This window comes from Nerophis lumbriciformis, linkage group LG02 (genome assembly GCF_033978685.3).
Source record: "Nerophis lumbriciformis linkage group LG02, RoL_Nlum_v2.1, whole genome shotgun sequence".
NCBI classification, from domain to species: domain Eukaryota; kingdom Metazoa; phylum Chordata; class Actinopteri; order Syngnathiformes; family Syngnathidae; genus Nerophis; species Nerophis lumbriciformis.
The window spans coordinates 67,787,935-67,810,923 of NC_084549.2; the positions used below are offsets into that span (position 1 = coordinate 67,787,935).

Here is a 22,989-nt window from a genome sequence, read left to right on the forward strand (position 1 = left end):
CTATTAAAACTGCTTTTTATTAATAATGTTGCACAAATCACCATCAGATATGTTGTATTTTAATGCAGCTAGCTAACATTTTAGCATTAGTACTGTTTGATGATGAAAATCCTCACTGATATGCTTTATTTTGAAGGTGTCAACCAGTGATGTCTAACTAACATTTTACCATCACTGATATGCTTTATTTTGAAAACGTCCACCAGTGATGTCTAACATGTTATCATTAGTTTTATGAAGAAAATCCTCACTGATATGCTTTATTTTGAAGGTGTCAACAAGTGATGTCTAACTAACATTTTATCATTAGTTTTATGAAGAAAATCCTCACTGATGTGCTTTATTTTGAAGGTGTTAACCAGTGATGTCTAACTAACATTTTATCATCACTATTGATATGCTTTATTTTGAAAACGTCCACCAGTGCTGTCTAACATGTTAGCTAACATTTTATCATTAGTTTTATGAAAAAAATCATCACTGATATGCTTTACTTTGAAGGTGTCAAGCAGTGATGTCTAACTAACATTTTATCATCACTGATATGCTTTATTTTGAAAACGTCCACCAGTGATGTCTAACATGTTTGCTAACATTTTATCATTAGTTTTATGAGGAAAAAAAATCACTGATATACTTTATTTTGAAGGTGTCAAACAGTGATGTCTAGCTAATATTTATCCACCCCAAAAAGGACAAGCGGTAGGAAATGGATGGATGGATAGTTCTGTAAAGAAAATCCTCACTGATATGCTTTATTTTGAAGGTGTCAACCAGTGATGTCTAACTAACATTTTACCATCACTGATATGCTTTATTTTGAAAACGTCCACCAGTGATGTCTAACATGTTTGCTAACATTTTATCATTAGTTTTATGAAAAAAATCACTGATATACTTTATTTTGAAGGTGTCAAACAGTGATGTCTAGCTAATATTTATCCACCCCGAAAAGGACAAGCGGTAGGAAATGGATGGACGGATAGTTCTGTAAAGAAAATCCTCACTGATATGCTTTATTTTGAAGGTGTCAACCAGTGATGTCTAACTAACATTTTACCATCACTGATATGCTTTATTTTGAAAACGTCCACCAGTGATGTCTAACATGTTTGCTAACATTTATCATTAGTTTTATGAAAAAAATAATCACTGATATAAAACAGTGATGTCTAGATAATATTTTATCATTAGTTCTGTAAAGAAAATTATCACTGATGTGCTTTATTTTGAAAACGTCCACCAGTGATGTCTAACATGTTATCATTAGTTTTATGAAGAAAATCCTCACTGATATGCTTTATTTTGAAGGTGTCAACAAGTGATGTCTAACTAACATTTTATCATTAGTTTTATGAAGAAAATCCTCACTGATGTGCTTTATTTTGAAGGTGTCAACCAGTGATGTCTAGCTAACATTTTATCATCACTGATATGCTTTATTTTGAAAACGTCCACCAGTGATGTCTAACATGTTATCATTAGTTTTATGAAGAAAATCCTCACTGATATGCTTTATTTTGAAGGTGTCAACAAGTGATGTCTAACTAACATTTTATCATTAGTTTTATGAAGAAAATCCTCACTGATGTGCTTTATTTTGAAGGTGTCAACCAGTGATGTCTAGCTAACATTTTATCATCACTGATATGCTTTATTTTGAAAACGTCCACCAGTGATGTCTAACATGTTTGCTAACATTTTATCATTAGTTTTATGAAAAAAATCACTGATATACTTTATTTTGAAGGTGTCAAACAGTGATGTCTAGCTAATATTTATCCACCCCGAAAAGGACAAGCGGTAGAAAATGGATGGATGGATAGTTCTGTAAAGAAAATCCTCACTGATATGCTTTATTTTGAAGGTGTCAACCAGTGATGTCTAACTAACATTTTACCATCACTGATATGCTTTATTTTGAAAACGTCCACCAGTGATGTCTAACATGTTTGCTAACATTTATCATTAGTTTTATGAAAAAAATAATCACTGATATAAAATAATGATGTCTAGCTAATATTTTATCATTAGTTCTGTAAAGAAAATCATCACTGATGTGCTTTATTTTGAAAAGGTCCACCAGTGATGTCTAACATGTTATCATTAGTTTTATGAAGAAAATCCTCACTGTTATGCTTTATTTTGAAGGTGTCAACAAGTGATGTCTAACTAACATTTTATCATTAGTTTTATGAAGAAAATCCTCACTGATATGCTTTACTTTGAAGGTGTCAAGCAGTGATGTCTAACTAACATGTTATCATCACTGATATGCTTTATTTTGAAAACGTCCACCAGTGATGTCTAACATGTTTGCTAACATTTTATCATTAGTTTTATGAAAAAAATCACTGATATACTTTATTTTGAAGGTGTCAAACAGTGATATCTAGCTAATATTTATCCACCCCGAAAAGGACAAGCGGTAGAAAATGGATGGATGGATAGTCCTGTAAAGAAAATCCTCACTGATATGCTTTATTTTGAAGGTGTCAACCAGTGATATCTAACTAACATTTTACCATCACTGATATGCTTTATTTTGAAAACGTCCACCAGTGATGTCTAACATGTTTGCTAACATTTTATCATTAGTTTTATGAAAAAAATAATCACTGATATAAAGCAGTGATGTCTAGCTAATATTTTATCATTAGTTCTGTAAAGAAAATCATCACTGATGTGCTTTATTTTGAAAACGTCCACCAGTGATGTCTAACATGTTATCATTAGTTTTATGAAGAAAATCCTCACTGATATGCTTTATTTTGAAGGTGTCAACCAGTGATGTCTAACTAACATTTTATCATCACTAACATTTTATCATAAGTTTTATGAAGAAAATCCTCACTGATGTGCTTTATTTTGAAGGTGTCAACCAGTGATGTCTAACTAACATTTTATCATCACTGATATGCTTTATTTTGAAAACGTCCACCAGTGATGTCTAACATGTTTGCTAACATTTTATCATTAGTTTTATGAAACAAATCACTGATATACTTTATTTTGAAGGTGTCAAACAGTGATGTCTAGCTAATATTTATCCACCCCGAAAAGGACAAGCGGTAGGAAATGGATGGATGGATAGTTCTGTAAAGAAAATCCTCACTGATATGCTTTATTTTGAAGGTGTCAACCAGTGATATCTAACTAACATTTTACCATCACTGATATGCTTTATTTTGAAAACGTCCACCAGTGATGTCTAACATGTTTGCTAACATTTATCATTAGTTTTATGAAAAAAATAATCACTGATATAAAACAGTGATGTCTAGATAATATTTTATCATTAGTTCTGTAAAGAAAATCATCACTGATGTGCTTTATTTTGAAAACGTCCACCAGTGATGTCTAACATGTTATCATTAGTTTTATGAAGAAAATCCTCAGTTATGCTTTATTTTGAAGGTGTCAACAAGTGATGTCTAACTAACATTTTATCATCACTAACATTTTATCATAAGTTTTATGAAGAAAATCCTCACTGATGTGCTTTATTTTGAAGGTGTCAACCAGTGATGTCTAACTAACATTTTATCATCACTGATATGCTTTATTTTGAAAACGTCCACCAGTGATGTCTAACATGTTTGCTAACATTTTATCATTAGTTTTATGAAACAAATCACTGATATACTTTATTTTGAAGGTGTCAAACAGTGATGTCTAGCTAATATTTATCCACCCCGAAAAGGACAAGCGGTAGGAAATGGATGGATGGATAGTTCTGTAAAGAAAATCCTCACTGATATGCTTTATTTTGAAGGTGTCAACCAGTGATATCTAACTAACATTTTACCATCACTGATATGCTTTATTTTGAAAACGTCCACCAGTGATGTCTAACATGTTTGCTAACATTTATCATTAGTTTTATGAAAAAAATAATCACTGATATAAAACAGTGATGTCTAGATAATATTTTATCATTAGTTCTGTAAAGAAAATCATCACTGATGTGCTTTATTTTGAAAACGTCCACCAGTGATGTCTAACATGTTATCATTAGTTTTATGAAGAAAATCCTCAGTTATGCTTTATTTTGAAGGTGTCAACAAGTGATGTCTAACTAACATTTTATCATCACTAACATTTTATCATTAGTTTTATGAAGACAATCCTCACTGATGTGCTTTATTTTGAAGGTGTCAACCAGTGATGTCTAACTAACATTTTATCATCACTGATATGCTTTATTTTGAAAACGTCCACAAGTGCTGTCTAACATGTTTGCTAACATTTTATCATTAGTTTCATGAAAAAAAATCATCACTGATATGCTTTATTTTGAAGGTGTCAACCAGTGATATCTAACTAACATTTTACCATCACTGATATGCTTTATTTTGAAAACGTCCACCAGTGATGTCTAACATGTTTGCTAACATTTTATCATTAGTTTTATGAAAAAAAAATCACTGATATAAAACAGTGATGTCTAGCTAATATTTTATCATTAGTTCTGTAAAGAAAATTATCACTGATGTGCTTTATTTTGAAAACGTCCACCAGTGATGTCTAACATGTTATCATTAGTTTTATGAAGAAAATCCTCACTGATATGCTTTATTTTGAAGGTGTCAACAAGTGATGTCTAACTAACATTTTATCATTAGTTTTATGAAGAAAATCCTCACTGATGTGCTTTATTTTGAAGGTGTCAACCAGTGATGTCTAGCTAACATTTTATCATCACTGATATGCTTTATTTTGAAAACGTCCACCAGTTATGTCTAACATGTTTGCTAACATTTTATCATTAGTTTTATGAAAAAAATCACTGATATACTTTATTTTGAAGGTGTCAAACAGTGATGTCTAGCTAATATTTATCCACCCCGAAAAGGACAAGCGGTAGAAAATGGATGGATGGATAGTTCTGTAAAGAAAATCCTCACTGATATGCTTTATTTTGAAGGTGTCAACCAGTGATGTCCAACTAACATTTTACCATCACTGATATGCTTTATTTTGAAAACGTCCACCAGTGATGTCTAACATGTTTGCTAACATTTTATCATTAGTTTTATGAAAAAAATAATCACTGATATAAAACAGTGATGTCTAGATAATATTTTATCATTAGTTCTGTAAAGAAAATCATCACTGATGTGCTTTATTTTGAAAACGTCCACCAGTGATGTCTAACATGTTATCATTAGTTTTATGAAGAAAATCCTCACTGTTATGCTTTATTTTGAAGGTGTCAACAAGTGATGTCTAACTAACATTTTATCATTAGTTTTATGAAGAAAATCCTCACTGATATGCTTTACTTTGAAGGTGTCAAGCAGTGATGTCTAACTAACATGTTATCATCACTGATATGCTTTATTTTGAAAACGTCCACCAGTGATGTCTAACATGTTTGCTAACATTTTATCATTAGTTTTATGAAAAAAATCACTGATATACTTTATTTTGAAGGTGTCAAACAGTGATATCTAGCTAATATTTATCCACCCCGAAAAGGACAAGCGGTAGAAAATGGATGGATGGATAGTCCTGTAAAGAAAATCCTCACTGATATGCTTTATTTTGAAGGTGTCAACCAGTGATATCTAACTAACATTTTACCATCACTGATATGCTTTATTTTGAAAACGTCCACCAGTGATGTCTAACATGTTTGCTAACATTTTATCATTAGTTTTATGAAAAAAATAATCACTGATATAAAGCAGTGATGTCTAGCTAATATTTTATCATTAGTTCTGTAAAGAAAATCATCACTGATGTGCTTTATTTTGAAAACGTCCACCAGTGATGTCTAACATGTTATCATTAGTTTTATGAAGAAAATCCTCACTGATATGCTTTATTTTGAAGGTGTCAACCAGTGATGTCTAACTAACATTTTATCATCACTAACATTTTATCATAAGTTTTATGAAGAAAATCCTCACTGATGTGCTTTATTTTGAAGGTGTCAACCAGTGATGTCTAACTAACATTTTATCATCACTGATATGCTTTATTTTGAAAACGTCCACCAGTGATGTCTAACATGTTTGCTAACATTTTATCATTAGTTTTATGAAACAAATCACTGATATACTTTATTTTGAAGGTGTCAAACAGTGATGTCTAGCTAATATTTATCCACCCCGAAAAGGACAAGCGGTAGGAAATGGATGGATGGATAGTTCTGTAAAGAAAATCCTCACTGATATGCTTTATTTTGAAGGTGTCAACCAGTGATATCTAACTAACATTTTACCATCACTGATATGCTTTATTTTGAAAACGTCCACCAGTGATGTCTAACATGTTTGCTAACATTTATCATTAGTTTTATGAAAAAAATAATCACTGATATAAAACAGTGATGTCTAGATAATATTTTATCATTAGTTCTGTAAAGAAAATCATCACTGATGTGCTTTATTTTGAAAACGTCCACCAGTGATGTCTAACATGTTATCATTAGTTTTATGAAGAAAATCCTCAGTTATGCTTTATTTTGAAGGTGTCAACAAGTGATGTCTAACTAACATTTTATCATCACTAACATTTTATCATAAGTTTTATGAAGAAAATCCTCACTGATGTGCTTTATTTTGAAGGTGTCAACCAGTGATGTCTAACTAACATTTTATCATCACTGATATGCTTTATTTTGAAAACGTCCACCAGTGATGTCTAACATGTTTGCTAACATTTTATCATTAGTTTTATGAAACAAATCACTGATATACTTTATTTTGAAGGTGTCAAACAGTGATGTCTAGCTAATATTTATCCACCCCGAAAAGGACAAGCGGTAGGAAATGGATGGATGGATAGTTCTGTAAAGAAAATCCTCACTGATATGCTTTATTTTGAAGGTGTCAACCAGTGATATCTAACTAACATTTTACCATCACTGATATGCTTTATTTTGAAAACGTCCACCAGTGATGTCTAACATGTTTGCTAACATTTATCATTAGTTTTATGAAAAAAATAATCACTGATATAAAACAGTGATGTCTAGATAATATTTTATCATTAGTTCTGTAAAGAAAATCATCACTGATGTGCTTTATTTTGAAAACGTCCACCAGTGATGTCTAACATGTTATCATTAGTTTTATGAAGAAAATCCTCAGTTATGCTTTATTTTGAAGGTGTCAACAAGTGATGTCTAACTAACATTTTATCATCACTAACATTTTATCATTAGTTTTATGAAGACAATCCTCACTGATGTGCTTTATTTTGAAGGTGTCAACCAGTGATGTCTAACTAACATTTTATCATCACTGATATGCTTTATTTTGAAAACGTCCACAAGTGCTGTCTAACATGTTTGCTAACATTTTATCATTAGTTTCATGAAAAAAAATCATCACTGATATGCTTTATTTTGAAGGTGTCAACCAGTGATATCTAACTAACATTTTACCATCACTGATATGCTTTATTTTGAAAACGTCCACCAGTGATGTCTAACATGTTTGCTAACATTTTATCATTAGTTTTATGAAAAAAAAATCACTGATATAAAACAGTGATGTCTAGCTAATATTTTATCATTAGTTCTGTAAAGAAAATTATCACTGATGTGCTTTATTTTGAAAACGTCCACCAGTGATGTCTAACATGTTATCATTAGTTTTATGAAGAAAATCCTCACTGATATGCTTTATTTTGAAGGTGTCAACAAGTGATGTCTAACTAACATTTTATCATTAGTTTTATGAAGAAAATCCTCACTGATGTGCTTTATTTTGAAGGTGTCAACCAGTGATGTCTAGCTAACATTTTATCATCACTGATATGCTTTATTTTGAAAACGTCCACCAGTTATGTCTAACATGTTTGCTAACATTTTATCATTAGTTTTATGAAAAAAATCACTGATATACTTTATTTTGAAGGTGTCAAACAGTGATGTCTAGCTAATATTTATCCACCCCGAAAAGGACAAGCGGTAGAAAATGGATGGATGGATAGTTCTGTAAAGAAAATCCTCACTGATATGCTTTATTTTGAAGGTGTCAACCAGTGATGTCCAACTAACATTTTACCATCACTGATATGCTTTATTTTGAAAACGTCCACCAGTGATGTCTAACATGTTTGCTAACATTTTATCATTAGTTTTATGAAAAAAATAATCACTGATATAAAACAGTGATGTCTAGATAATATTTTATCATTAGTTCTGTAAAGAAAATCATCACTGATGTGCTTTATTTTGAAAACGTCCACCAGTGATGTCTAACATGTTATCATTAGTTTTATGAAGAAAATCCTCACTGTTATGCTTTATTTTGAAGGTGTCAACAAGTGATGTCTAACTAACATTTTATCATTAGTTTTATGAAGAAAATCCTCACTGATATGCTTTACTTTGAAGGTGTCAAGCAGTGATGTCTAACTAACATGTTATCATCACTGATATGCTTTATTTTGAAAACGTCCACCAGTGATGTCTAACATGTTTGCTAACATTTTATCATTAGTTTTATGAAAAAAATCACTGATATACTTTATTTTGAAGGTGTCAAACAGTGATATCTAGCTAATATTTATCCACCCCGAAAAGGACAAGCGGTAGAAAATGGATGGATGGATAGTTCTGTAAAGAAAATCCTCACTGATATGCTTTATTTTGAAGGTGTCAACCAGTGATATCTAACTAACATTTTACCATCACTGATATGCTTTATTTTGAAAACGTCCACCAGTGATGTCTAACATGTTTGCTAACATTTTATCATTAGTTTTATGAAAAAAATAATCACTGATATAAAGCAGTGATGTCTAGCTAATATTTTATCATTAGTTCTGTAAAGAAAATCATCACTGATGTGCTTTATTTTGAAAACGTCCACCAGTGATGTCTAACATGTTATCATTAGTTTTATGAAGAAAATCCTCACTGATATGCTTTATTTTGAAGGTGTCAACCAGTGATGTCTAACTAACATTTTATCATCACTAACATTTTATCATAAGTTTTATGAAGAAAATCCTCACTGATGTGCTTTATTTTGAAGGTGTCAACCAGTGATGTCTAACTAACATTTTATCATCACTGATATGCTTTATTTTGAAAACGTCCACCAGTGATGTCTAACATGTTTGCTAACATTTTATCATTAGTTTTATGAAAAAAAATAATCACTGATATAAAACAGTGATGTCTAGCTAATATTTTATCATTAGTTCTGTAAAGAAAATCATCACTGATGTGCTTTATTTTGAAAACGTCCACCAGTGATGTCTAACATGTTATCATTAGTTTTATGAAGAAAATCCTCACTGATATGCTTTATTTTGAAGGTGTCAACCAGTGATGTCTAACTAACATTTTATCATCACTAACATTTTATCATAAGTTTTATGAAGAAAATCCTCACTGATGTGCTTTATTTTGAAGGTGTCAACCAGTGATGTCTAACTAACATTTTATCATCACTGATATGCTTTATTTTGAAAACGTCCACCAGTGATGTCTAACATGTTTGCTAACATTTTATCATTAGTTTTATGAAAAAAATAATCACTGATATAAAGCAGTGATGTCTAGCTAATATTTTATCATTAGTTCTGTAAAGAAAATCATCACTGATGTGCTTTATTTTGAAAACGTCCACCAGTGATGTCTAACATGTTATCATTAGTTTTATGAAGAAAATCCTCACTGATATGCTTTATTTTGAAGGTGTCAACCAGTGATGTCTAACTAACATTTTATCATCACTAACATTTTATCATAAGTTTTATGAAGAAAATCCTCACTGATGTGCTTTATTTTGAAGGTGTCAACCAGTGATGTCTAACTAACATTTTATCATCACTGATATGCTTTATTTTGAAAACGTCCACCAGTGATGTCTAACATGTTTGCTAACATTTTATCATTAGTTTTATGAAAAAAATAATCACTGATATAAAGCAGTGATGTCTAGCTAATATTTTATCATTAGTTCTGTAAAGAAAATCGTCACTGATGTGCTTTATTTTGAAAACGTCCACCAGTGATGTCTAACATGTTATTAGTTTTATGAAGAAAATCCTCACTGATATGCTTTATTTTGAAGGTGTCAACCAGTGATGTCTAACTAACATTTTATCATCACTAACATTTTATCATAAGTTTTATGAAGAAAATCCTCACTGATGTGCTTTATTTTGAAGGTGTCAACCAGTGATGTCTAACTAACATTTTATCATCACTGATATGCTTTATTTTGAAAACGTCCACCAGTGATGTCTAACATGTTTGCTAACATTTTATCATTAGTTTTATGAAACAAATCACTGATATACTTTATTTTGAAGGTGTCAAACAGTGATGTCTAGCTAATATTTATCCACCCCGAAAAGGACAAGCGGTAGAAAATGGATGGATGGATAGTTCTGTAAAGAAAATCCTCACTGATATGCTTTATTTTGAAGGTGTCAACCAGTGATGTCTAACTAACATTTTACCATCACTGATATGCTTTATTTTGAAAACGTCCACCAGTGATGTCTAACATGTTTGCTAACATTTTATCATTAGTTTTATGAAAAAAATAATCACTGATATAAAACAGTGATGTCTAGCTAATATTTTATCATTAGTTCTGTAAAGAAAATCATCACTGATGTGCTTTATTTTGAAAACGTCCACCAGTGATGTCTAACATGTTATCATTAGTTTTATGAAGAAAATCCTCACTGATATGCTTTATTTTGAAGGTGTCAACAAGTGATGTCTAACTAACATTTTATCATTAGTTTTATGAAGAAAATCCTCACTGATGTGCTTTATTTTGAAGGTGTCAACCAGTGATGTCTAACTAACATTTTACCATCACTGATATGCTTTATTTTGAAAACGTCCACCAGTGATGTCTAACATGTTTGCTAACATTTTATCATTAGTTTTATGAAAAAAATAATCACTGATATAAAACAGTGATGTCTAGCTAATATTTTATCATTAGTTCTGTAAAGAAAATCATCACTGATGTGCTTTATTTTGAAAACGTCCACCAGTGATGTCTAACATGTTATCATTAGTTTTATGAAGAAAATCCTCACTGATATGCTTTATTTTGAAGGTGTCAACAAGTGATGTCTAACTAACATTTTATCATTAGTTTTATGAAGAAAATCCTCACTGATGTGCTTTATTTTGAAGGTGTCAACCAGTGATGTCTAACTAACATTTTACCATCACTGATATGCTTTATTTTGAAAACGTCCACCAGTGCTGTCTAACATGTTTGCTAACATTTTATCATTAGTTTTATGAGGAAAAAAAAATCACTGATTTACTTTATTTTGAAGGTGTCAAACAGTGATGTCTAGCTAATATTTATCCACCCCGAAAAGGACAAGCGGTAGGAAATGGATGGACGGATAGTTCTGTAAAGAAAATCCTCACTGATATGCTTTATTTTGAAGGTGTCAACCAGTGATGTCTAACTAACATTTTACCATCACTGATATGCTTTATTTTGAAAACGTCCACCAGTGCTGTCTAACATGTTTGCTAACATTTTATCATTAGTTTTATGAAAAAAATCACTGATATACTTTATTTTGAAGGTGTCAAACAGTGATGTCTAGCTAATATTTATCCACCCCGAAAAGGACAAGCGGTAGGAAATGGATGGATGGATAGTTCCGTAAAGAAAATCCTCACTGATATGCTTTATTTTGAAAACGTCCACCAGTGATGTCGAACATGTTTGCTAACATTTTATCATTAGTTTTATGGAAAAAAAATCCTCACTGAAATGCTTTATTTTGAAGGTGTCAACCAGTGATGTCTAACTAACATTTTATCATCACTGATCTGCTTTATTTTGAAAACGTCCATCAGTGATACATCCATCCATCCATCCATCCATTTTATACCGCTTGTCCCTTGTCTAACATATTTGCTAACATTGATTAATGTGTACCCCAACTTAAACAAGTTGAAAAACTTATTGGGGTGTTACCATTTAGTGGTCAATTGTACGGAATATGTACTGTACTGTGCAATCTACTAATAAAAGTTTAAATCAATCAATTCAATCAATCAATCATTAGTTTTATGAAGAAAATCATCTACGGATATGCTTTATTTTGAAAGCGTCAACCAGTAATGCCGGTTTAAACTTTTTATTAAATTTAGTTTTGTAAAGCCAATCGTCAGCGGATATGCTGTATTTTGAAAGCGCCAACCGGAAGTGCTCTGCTGCTTGTCGGCTGGACGCGGGCTGTCGGCGTGTCCTGCGTGACATCACGCTGGCCGCGGGGGTCGTGCGTGTGCGCGTCGCGTCGTCTTCACACGCACGCTGAACCTGCCCTTGACGCGCGGTAAGCGCGTTCACGTCGGTTCGACGTTGTTTTTTTCCCCAATCGATCGATCGATCGGCGCTAGCTCGCTAGCTAGCATCCGTGGCTAACGTGCGTGATTGACCTGTTACCCGCGCGTGCACACGCTCCCGCCTAAATTGAGTGCGCGCGCACGAGGCTCGTCAGTTAGTTGAGATGCTGGTTGAGTGACGTCACTGGACGCCCGACACAAGATGTTCGCTGGCAGGTAAGCAGACAGGTGTGCACTAAAGAGGCGGCCATGCAGCAAAAGTTGTGCTCCCGAGGCTCCGCCTCCTTTCTCTCCGAGTCCGCGCCGCCGCGTGACCTCTTCTTCTTAAGCTGCCCGCGCTGCGGCGAGCACGAGCGCTTCCACAGCATGAACGCGCTGTACGCCCACCTGGAGTACCGACACGCCTACGCCACGGGCGGCGACGGCGGCTTCAGCATCACCGGGAAACTCCCGCCGGACTCGCTGAGCGCCGCCGCCGCCGCGTCCTGGCAGGACATGAGTCTGCCGGCCCGCGGGGGTCAGCGCGGCGCCGGGCGGCCGCCTCACGTGCGCTCGCTGAGCGACAGCCGGGACGGCGCCTTCGTGCTGCCCTACACCTCCGCCAGGAGGCGGACCCACAGTGTGGGCGTGGGCACGCAGGCGCAGGAGGAGGAAGTGGGCGGGGCCGAGGAGGAGGAGGAGGAGGACATGTTCTCGGAGAAGTTGAACGCTCTGAAGACAGACCCTGACCTGGACTGCAACTGGGACCTGCCGGGTGATCCCAGCTCAGGTACAGATCCATACCGATACTGATATTGATACAATTATTAGTCCATGGGGCCGATAATCCATATTTGTGGTTCATAGCTCATTTTTTAACCGTTAGCATTCTAATATTAGTATGTGAAGTGAATTACATTTATATAGCGCTTTTTCTCAAGTGACTCAAAGCGCTTTACATAGTGAAACCCAATATCTAATTTACATTTAAACCAGTGTGGGTGGCACTGGGAGCAGGTGGGTAAAGTGTCTTGCCCGAGGACACAACGGCAGTGACTAGGATGGCGGAAGCGGGGATCGAACCTGGATCGGCTGCAAGTATGCTAGCTTTTTAGCTAATTTTGCAGGTATACACCTCAGTGTCAAATATTTTGTTACTTGAAAATGCTACTATTTAGCATGCTAACGCTAGTAAACTGAATTTTTTGCTAATTTTGCAGGTAAATACCTCAGTGTGAAATATTTTGTTACTTAACAAATGCTACTATTAGCATGCTAATGCTAGTATGCTGTCTTTTTAGCTAATTTTGCAGGGGTACAACTTGGCGTGAAATATTTTGTTGCTTGAAAAATGCTACTATTTAGCATGCTAATGCTAATATGCTGGCTTTTTAGCTAGCTTTGCAGGTGTACACCTCAGCGTGAAATATTTTGTCACTTAACAAATGCTACTATTTAGTATGCTGACTTTTTAGCTAATTTTGCAGGTGTACACCTCAACGTGAACTATTTTATTACATTACAAATGCTACTATTTAGCATGCTAATGCTAGTATGCTGTCTTTTTAGCTAATTTTGCAGGGGTACAACTTGGCGTGAAATATTTTGTTGCTTGAAAAATGCTACTATTTAGCATGCTAATGCTAATATGATGGCTTTTTAGCTAGCTTTGCAGGTGTACACCTCAGCGTGAAATATTTTGTTACTTAACAAATGCTACTATTTAGTATGCTGACTTTTTAGCTAATTTTGCAGGTGTACACCTCAACGTGAACTATTTTATTACATTACAAATGCTACTATTTAGCATGCTAATGCTAGTATGCTGTCTTTTTCGCTAATTTTGCAGGGGTACAACTTGGCGTGAAATATTTTGTTGCTTGAAAAATGCTACTATTTAGCATGCTAATGCTAATATGCTGGCTTTTTAGCTAGCTTTGCAGGCGTAGACCTCAGCGTGAAATATTTTGTTACTTAACAAATGCTACTATTTAGCATGCTAACCTTAGTATGCTGGCTTTTTAGCTAATTTTGCAGGTGTACACCTCAACGTGAAATATTTTGTTACATTACAAATGCTACTATTTAGCATGCTAACGTTAGTTTGCAAGCTTTCTAGCAAATTTTGCAGGTATACACCTACAGTGTGAATTTTATATATATATATATATATATATATATATATATAAATGCTACTATTTAGCATGCTAATGCTAGTATGCTGGGATTTTTGCTAATTTTGCAGCTAAAAAAAAAGTTAGCATGTTAACATTAGCGTGTGTCAAGTACCAAGTCATATGACTATGAAGCGTATGCATGTAAATTTAGCTTAAAAAAAAAAAGTTAGCATGTTAACATTAGCATATGTCAAGTACCAAGTCGTATGACTATAAAGGGTATGCATGTAAATTTTGCAAAAAAAAAAAAAAAGTTAGCATGTTAACATTAGCATGTCATGTACTAAGTTACATGACTATGAAGTATATGCATATAAATTTAGCTAAAAAAAAGTTAGCATGCTAACATTAGCATGTGTTAAGTACCAAGTCATATGACTAGGAAAGGTATGCATGTAAATTTAGCTTTAAAAAAAAAGTTAGCATGCTAACAATCTTTATTTTATTTCTTTGTAACTATGAATTAAATAGTAAATACTGGTATTTATTGTGTGTGCATTGTATTTGCTGTTGTAGTTGTAAAAAAAATGCCGACATTTATCAAAATGACAAACATTGGTGCTGATAATCGACCTGATCGATCCCTGGTAACAATGGTTGGCTCCCCCGCCAGGGCGGCGTGCTTCCTCCGGCTCAGATGTGGCGGCGGCGGCCTCGGCCGCGGTGCGGCGGCGCCTGGCCGGCATGCTGCGTGCCGCCGACGGCGGCGTGCAGCGGCGGCTGGCCCTGGTCAGCACGGAGCTGGCTCGCACCGACACGCAGCTGCTGTGCGAGCGCGCCCACTCGCGCAACCTGTCCCAGGAGAGACAGGAAGTGGCCGACAGGGAGCGCTCGCTCAGCCGGCAGGTGGACGTGGCGGTCATGGTCATCGCCGCGCTCAAGGAGCAGATCAGCGCTTCAGAGAACGAGCTGGAGCGACGGGAGAGGTAACGTGTGTGTGTGTGTGTGTGTGTGTGTGTGTGTGTGTGTGTGTGTGTGTGTGTGTGTGTGTGTGTGTGTGTGTGTGTGTTCTTGTATTTCTACCCTTCTTGAGACATCAACAAGGAACCATATGAGGAGCGGTGAACAAGTTAGGACATAAATCATGGTCCGTGAACATTGCTCCAAAGTCAGGATTTTTTTGTTGATTTAATGTGCATACAAAAGTAAACATTGACAGGTGCAAAGGCAGCAATATATGATCAAACAAGCTAAAGAAGGACTTCCGACTCCCGAAAAAACCCGCCAGGTGAACAGCTGATTTTACGACTTCCGGTGCTGTTATAAGACAACCCGCGTCCCATATGTGACCATAGGATGAACATTTAGCTTCTACAGCTGGGTTGCCCAAAGTGCGGCACAGGGGCCATCTGTGGTCCTTGACTCATCGGCCTTAAGCACATTACAACAAACAAAAAATAGAGATCTCACTTGCACCCCCTAGTGGTGAAATCTATCAACCTTAGGGTGGTCCCAAAAAGGAGGGATTTTTCAAATTGACTGTGTCAGTTTTAAAAGTGCTCCCCCTCTGGTCAACATATGAAATAACAAGTGTGTGTAAAAATTTGAAATGCGCCCCCTTTGGCAAAAATGAATACAAAAATGTAACAAATATATGTATATAGAGACATACTGTAATAACTTGAAGTAAATAATGATTATTAAAAACTAATTACAAACAAAATAACTAAAAGCTTACCTTTATTGTACCTACATAGTATGTATATATTATTAATGTTGTAAATACAAATCGTTATATATCTAGAAAGGCTGGTCCTAAAGAGGTAGGCATTTTTCAGGTCTCAAGAAGGTAGCAAATACAAGAGTGTGCGTGTGCGTGCGTGTTTGTTCTTGTATTTCTACCCTTCTTGAGACATCAACAAGGAAAAGTACCTCCCATATGAGGAGGTGTGAACAAGTGATGACATAAATCATGGTCCCAATATGGAAAACCATTGCATCTAATAGAGAATGTCTCATTTGCACCCCTGGCGGTGACATCTATCAAAATGAGGGTGGTCCCAGAAAGGAGGGATTTTTCAAATTGACTGTGTGTCGGTTTTAAAAGTGCTCCCCCTCTGGTCAACATATGTAATAAGTGTGTGTAAAAATTTGAAGTGCTCCCCCTCTGGTCAACATATGTACCGTATTTTCCGCACTATAAGGCGCACCTAAAAACCACAATTTTTCTCAAAAGCTGACAGTGCGCCTTATAACCCGGTGCGCTTTATTACGATTCATTTTCATAAAGTTTCGATCTCGCAACTTCGGTAAACAGCCGCCATCTTTTTTCCCGGTAGAACAGGAAGCGCTTCTTCTTCTACGCAAGCAACCGCCAAGGAAAGCACCCGCCCCCATAGAACAGGAAGCGCTTCTTCTTCTACCCGCCCCCGGAAGAAGAAGAAAAAACACGCGGATATCACCGTACGTTTCATTTCCTGTTTACATCTGTAAAGACCACAAAATGGCTCCTACAAAGCGACAAGGATCCGGTTCATAAAAAGACGCAATCTCTCCATCCGCACACGGATTACTACCGTATTTCACAGCAACTGATATTCCTGTGAACCGCACTGTGGAACGGGAGCACGTACGGTGAATATTCGCACCACAGGGAATGAGAAGTCATCCTTCACTGTGGTTCTAGCTTGCCATGCTAACTTCCACCCATGGTGATATTCAAAAGGAAGACCTTGCCAAAAGAGACCTTTCCAGCCGGCGTCATCATAAAAGCTAACTCGAAGGGATGGATGGATGAAGAAAAGATGAGCGAGTGGTTAAGGGAAGTTTACGCGAAGAGGCCGGGTGGCTTTTTTCACACAGCTCCGAAGGCGAACACACGAGACGGAGCCGGCCATTTTTGGATCCCACGCTTGCGCAACTTTTCAATTCGGACACCGAAGACGAAGAATTCGAAGGATTTACGAATGAAGAATAACTTCAGAAGGTGAGCGCTATGTTTATTTTGTGTGTTGTGACATTAACGTTCGAGCAACATTATGTTGCTTTTGCTCTACACCATTTTGAATTTTACTATGTTTGTGATTGCACATTTGCGTACATTTTGGGACAGAGTTGTTAGAACGCTGGTTTTCAATATATTATTAAAGTTTGACTGAACTATCTGACTGTTTTTTTGACATTTACTTTAGCGCAGCGTTTTTTTGACATTCACTTTAGCGCAGCGTAGGCGCGGCTTATAGTCCGGGGCGGCTTATTGGTGGACAAAATTATGAAATATGTAATTCATAGAAGGTGCGGCTAATAATCCGGTGCGCCTTATAGTGCGGAAAATACGGTAATAACAAGTGTGTGTAAGAAATTGAAATGCGCCCCCTTTGGCCAAAATTCATAAGAAACTAAAAAATAGAGAGAATAGAGACATACTGTAATAACTTGAAATAATGAAGATTAAAAACCAATTACAATCAAAAAAATAATAATTTCTTACTAAAAGCTTATCTTTTAATATTTGCATAGTATGTATATATTAATGTAGTAAATACAAATCTTTATATATGTAGAAAGGGTGATCCTAAAGAGGCAGGCATTTTCTCACGTCTCAAAAAGGTAACAAATACAATAATATATGTGTGTGTGTGTGTGTGTGCAGGCAGGTCATCACCATCCAGAAGTTTCTGGAGGCCGCCGCCCGCCAGGAGACCAGCGGCAAGGTGAGGATCCAGTGCTTCATCGAGAACCTGCTGAGACGCATCGCCCTGGCCGAGAGGCTGCTGGAGTACTACCAGGTCAACAGCAGCCCGCCTCAGCGCCATCAGTGCACGGTATACACACACACACACACACACACACACACACACACACACACACACACACACACACACACACACACACACACACACACACACACACACACACACACACACACACTTTCTTGTATTTGTATCTTCTTGAGACCTGAGAAAAATGCCTCTCTTTAGGACCACTCTTTCTAGATATATAAAGATTTGTATTTACAACATTAATAATATATACATACTATGCACATATAAAAAAAGGTAAGCATTTTAGTTAATTATTTATTTTTCACATTTGTTATGTATTATTGTGTGAATGCTCTCAAAAAACACTCACACATGGTTTTCTACACCAAAATGCATCTATTTATTAAACTTCTTCAACTTCTTCTTTTTCTTCTCCAGATTTTTCACCCAATTCAAATTCTTCCAACTACAAACTGTTCAGCCTATTCGGGAATCACAGGCTTTCCCTTGACAAATTCCCAGATTTCCCAGAATTCCAGGTTTTCCGGGCCATCTTTCAAACTTCCACCATTTCCAAATTTTTCAACCTATTCAAACCATTCCACCTTTAACATTTTCCACTCATCTTGCTCATTCAAACTATTATTTTCCCAAGTTAAAAAAAATTCCAGGAATTCCCGTTTTTTCAAACCCTTTTTTCTGGCGACTACTCCTTCCACATTTTTCAACCCACTTCAACCGTTCCACCGTCGAAACATTCCTCTTAATCAGGACAAAAAACAAAGTTTTTTTTTTTAACTGGAAATAGTTTCGGTTTTCCCGAACTTCCAGGAATTCCTTAATACAATTTCTCAATTAAAAATGTTACCACTTCAACATTTCTCGACCGATTTGAAAAATTCCAACACCAACCATTTCAACTCATTCGGGACATTCAAGCATTTTCCAAAAAATCCCAAATTTCCGTGAAATTCCCACTGAAATGAGTGGGACATTTTTAAAAGTTCCACAACTCCCACATTATTCATCCGATTCAAACTGTTCCAACTCCAAAATATTCAGCCTGTTCAAAATTGTGTGTTCTCCTTCAACAATTAAAAAAAAAAAATCCCAGATTTTCAAGAGTTCCCAGTTTTCAGGGATATTTTCCCCATTCAAAATGAATTGTCCATTTTTTAAACTCCCACAATTCACACATTTAACCATTTTTCAACCTATTCAAACCATTCCAACATCAACACATTCCACTCATCCAACTAACACTTTCCCAAGTTCCAAACCAAATTCCGTTTTTCCTGGAAATTCAAACTCTTCAACATTCAAACTATTCTTACATTCATACTACATTCTGTCAGCATTTCAGTTCAACTTCAGCATTGGAGCATTCACACCCAATTCCATCAGGAATTGCCTCATCTAGTTGGTTTTTAATCTTCATTATTTATTTCAAGTTATTACAGTATGTCTCTTTATACATATATATATATATATATATATATATATATATATATATATATATATATATATATATATATATATATATTATTATTATTTTTATTTTTTTAATTAGTTTTAGCCAAAGGGGGCGCATTTCAATTTCTTACACACACTTGTTATTACATATGTTGACCAGAGGGGGAGCACTTTTAAAAGCGACACACAGTCAATTTGAAAAATCCCTCCTTTTTGGGACCACCCTCATTTTGATATATTTCACCACCAGGGGTGCAAATGAGACATTCTCTATTAGATGCAATGGTTTTCCGTATTGGGACCATGATTTATGTCATCACTTGTTTACACCTCCTCATATGGAAGGTACTTTTCCTTGTTGATGTCTCAAGAAGGGTTGGAATACAAGAACACACACACACACACACTGCACCAGGGTCGGACCATTATGGCAAAAATAATGATCAGGATTATTTGGGTTGGTATTGAAATCACAGTTAATAACACGATTTTTCTACTTTAAATATAATTTCAAACAACAGCAGATATAAATGTGTAATGAATGAACAACAAGTCAAATAACTATCTGCGCTCTGAACGTCTGGCCCAGGGTCTATCCAAGCCAGCATACTTCCAAGATGGCGCCGAGCATCAAAATTATTGGTTTGATTTTTCCGCTACGATATTTTGACGATTGTAACAAAATGGAAACCAAATTGTGATGAATTATGCAGCCCGACATGACCTGTGCACATCTGACCTTTGACCTGTGCCTCTCCTCAGCAGCAGCAGCCGAGTGAGCGCGGCCATCACAGGATGACAAAAAGCAGGTGAGCTTCTGCTGATTGGCTCAGAGACCAGCCAATCACAACTCTTGATGTTTGTTGAGGTCACATGACCAGCATTGCAGACCTCCATCACATCAATGACTAACTACATGTCTCATTCATTCATCATTCATGTCATCACATCACTGTGATATTAAATGTCTCACTTAGTCATTTCACAACTTAATGATTTATTTCAACATTCAATTATTTAAATAATTATTTCACAATTCAAGGATTTATTTCATGATTCAGTTAATTATTTCACAATTTAGGTAATTATTTAAATATGTATTTAATTATGATAATACTTAATTGTTTAAATATTTCACGATTTAATTCATTATTCTGTGTTTTAATTTCACAGTTTATGTAAGTTTATAAACTATGTATTTAATTATTGAAATATTTCACAATTTAATGATTTATTTCATGATTTAAATCCTAATTCTGTGTTAATTATTTCACAATTTAGGTAACTAATTATTTAAATACTTAAATATTGAAATGCTTCACAATTTACTGATTTATTTCATGATTTAATTCATTATTCTGTGTTAATTATTTCACAATTCAGGTAATGATTTGATTATTTCAATACTTAATTATTAAAATATTTCACAATTTAATGATTTATTTAATGATGTAAATCATTATTCCGTGTTCATTATTTCACGATTGAGGTAATGATTTAATTATTGCAATGCTTAATTATTTAAATATTTCAGAGTTTAATGATTTAGTTCATGGTTTAATTCATTATTCCGTGTTTTATTATTTCACACTTTAGGTAATGATTTTATTTTGCATTTAATTATTTAAATTCTTATTCATTTAAATATTTCAAAATGTAATGATTTATTTTATGATGTAAATCATTATTCCGTGTTTTAATTATTTCACGATTTAGGTAATGATTTAATTATGTATTTAATTATTGCAATACTTAATGATTAAAATATTTCAGAGTTTAATGATTTATTTCATGGTTTAATTCATTGTTCCGTGTTTTAATTATTTCACACTTAAGGTAATGATTTTATTATGCATTTAATTATTTCAATTCTTATTTATTTAAATATTTCACAATTCAATGATTTAATTCATTATTCTGTGTTTTATTATTTCACGATTTAAGTAATATAATTTAATTATGTATTTAATTATTTCATGATTTAATGAGTTATTGAATTATTTCATAACTAATTGAATTATTTCATGAAAATGTGTGTCAATGCTTCCTGAATTTCTTTGATCCGTCAAAGTCAGTGGGCGGGGCCAACAGGAATCTCGTCCAATGATTGCTTAGGGGCTGGAAGTGTTTGAAAACATGGCGGCTCAGCAGGGTATAATCATCATACTTTTATGGCAGTTGCTGGTGGATATTTTAGAGAATATCAAGATAAATAAGTGTGATGCTTATTTTAGTGATTAAACTATCAAACGAGGCATCTTCTTATGATTATGTTATGTTCTACATACAAATACTTGTATTACCCTCAGGTCAGCAGGAGGTCAGCTCTCCTCGTCCGGTCTCCACGGCAACACCACTCCTCCTCCTCTCCGGCGGCCGTCCGGAGGGCGAGACCCAGAGTGGGAGCAGCGTGAGCGTCTGGCCCGCTCGTCCAGGCTCTTCTGCCGGCCCGAACACCGAGACGACATCTGGAACCAGCGGCGGCGGTCGGCAGGGTACGAGGCGTAGAAATCACCTGCAGCGACGTTTGCAACAGAAGATTGAATGAGTTTGTAACAGGCTGTCCCGCAAGTCTAACACCGTTATTAAGGAAAGACTTTTGTGTCCTTTTATGCAACCCAAAAAATGGATTTGCAAACAAAAAATATTTGAAATGCAAATACTGTACATATGGTAAATGGTAAATGGGTTATACTTGTATGGCGCTTTTCTACCTTCAAGGTACTCAAAGCGCTTTGACACTATTTCCAGCAAGAGCAAGGATGTGTTGAGGTTGGTAGAAGGTGGGGATTGAACCAGGAACCCGTCCCCCATATACTTTATGTTCAAACAAAAAAAGGCCTTCGCTGCAAATATCTTTTTTTTTTTTTTTTCCCAAAAAAATGGTTGTAACCAAAATACCATTTATTTTTTGGGGTTAAAAAATATATACATATTTATTTTTTCAAATCCATTTTTTGTTTTAAAATATCTTGATTTAAAATCAACTTTTCTGAGTTGCAAATTTGATAAAAAGATTTGCAACCAAAAAAATATATTTGCAAAAAATATATATTTCAAATGCAAATTTATGTGTTTAAACATAAAAAGGCATTTGCTGCAAATATATTTTTGGTTACATATATATATATATATATTTATTTTTTTTCAGAAAAAAAATGGTCGCAACCAAAATACGGCTAATACAAAATATTTATTGTATTTTTTGTTTCAAAATATCATGATTTTAAATACAATTTTTTGAGTTTCAATTTTTATTTAATTTTTAAAAATATTTTATTTGCAACCCAAATCCTATATTGGCTCAACATGTGACTTCAATTTCCCTTGTGGATCATTAAAGTTT

At 34.9% G+C, this 22,989-nt stretch overlaps 1 protein-coding gene across 2 annotated transcripts; it reads left to right on the plus strand.

Moving 5' to 3' along the window:
- The first annotated feature begins 12,198 nt into the window (after positions 1-12,198).
- Positions 12,199-22,749, plus strand: znf365 (zinc finger protein 365). 2 transcript variants are annotated; one of them, XM_061967683.1, is made up of 5 exons: positions 12,199-13,079; positions 15,080-15,392; positions 18,059-18,230; positions 20,403-20,452; positions 21,953-22,749. In XM_061967683.1, the coding sequence occupies exons 1-5, from the start codon at positions 12,560-12,562 to the stop codon at positions 22,149-22,151; spliced, it is 1,254 nt and encodes a 417-aa protein (XP_061823667.1). In that variant the 5' UTR covers positions 12,199-12,559; the 3' UTR covers positions 22,152-22,749. The 2 variants fall into 2 exon arrangements, with proteins under 2 accessions (XP_061823667.1, XP_061823676.1); XM_061967692.1 differs by having other exon boundaries at positions 20,406-20,452.
- The last annotated feature ends 240 nt before the right edge of the window (positions 22,750-22,989 follow it).

Coding starts and splice junctions, on each gene's coding strand:
- znf365 (XM_061967683.1), top strand. CDS start 12,560: ATGCAGCAAAAGTTGTGCTCCCGAGGCTCCGCCTCCTTTCTCTCCGAG. Junction 13,080..15,079: donor GCCGGGTGATCCCAGCTCAG/GTACAGATCCAT, acceptor CTCCCCCGCCAG/GGCGGCGTGCTTCCTCCGGC. Junction 15,393..18,058: donor GAGCTGGAGCGACGGGAGAG/GTAACGTGTGTG, acceptor GTGTGTGTGCAG/GCAGGTCATCACCATCCAGA.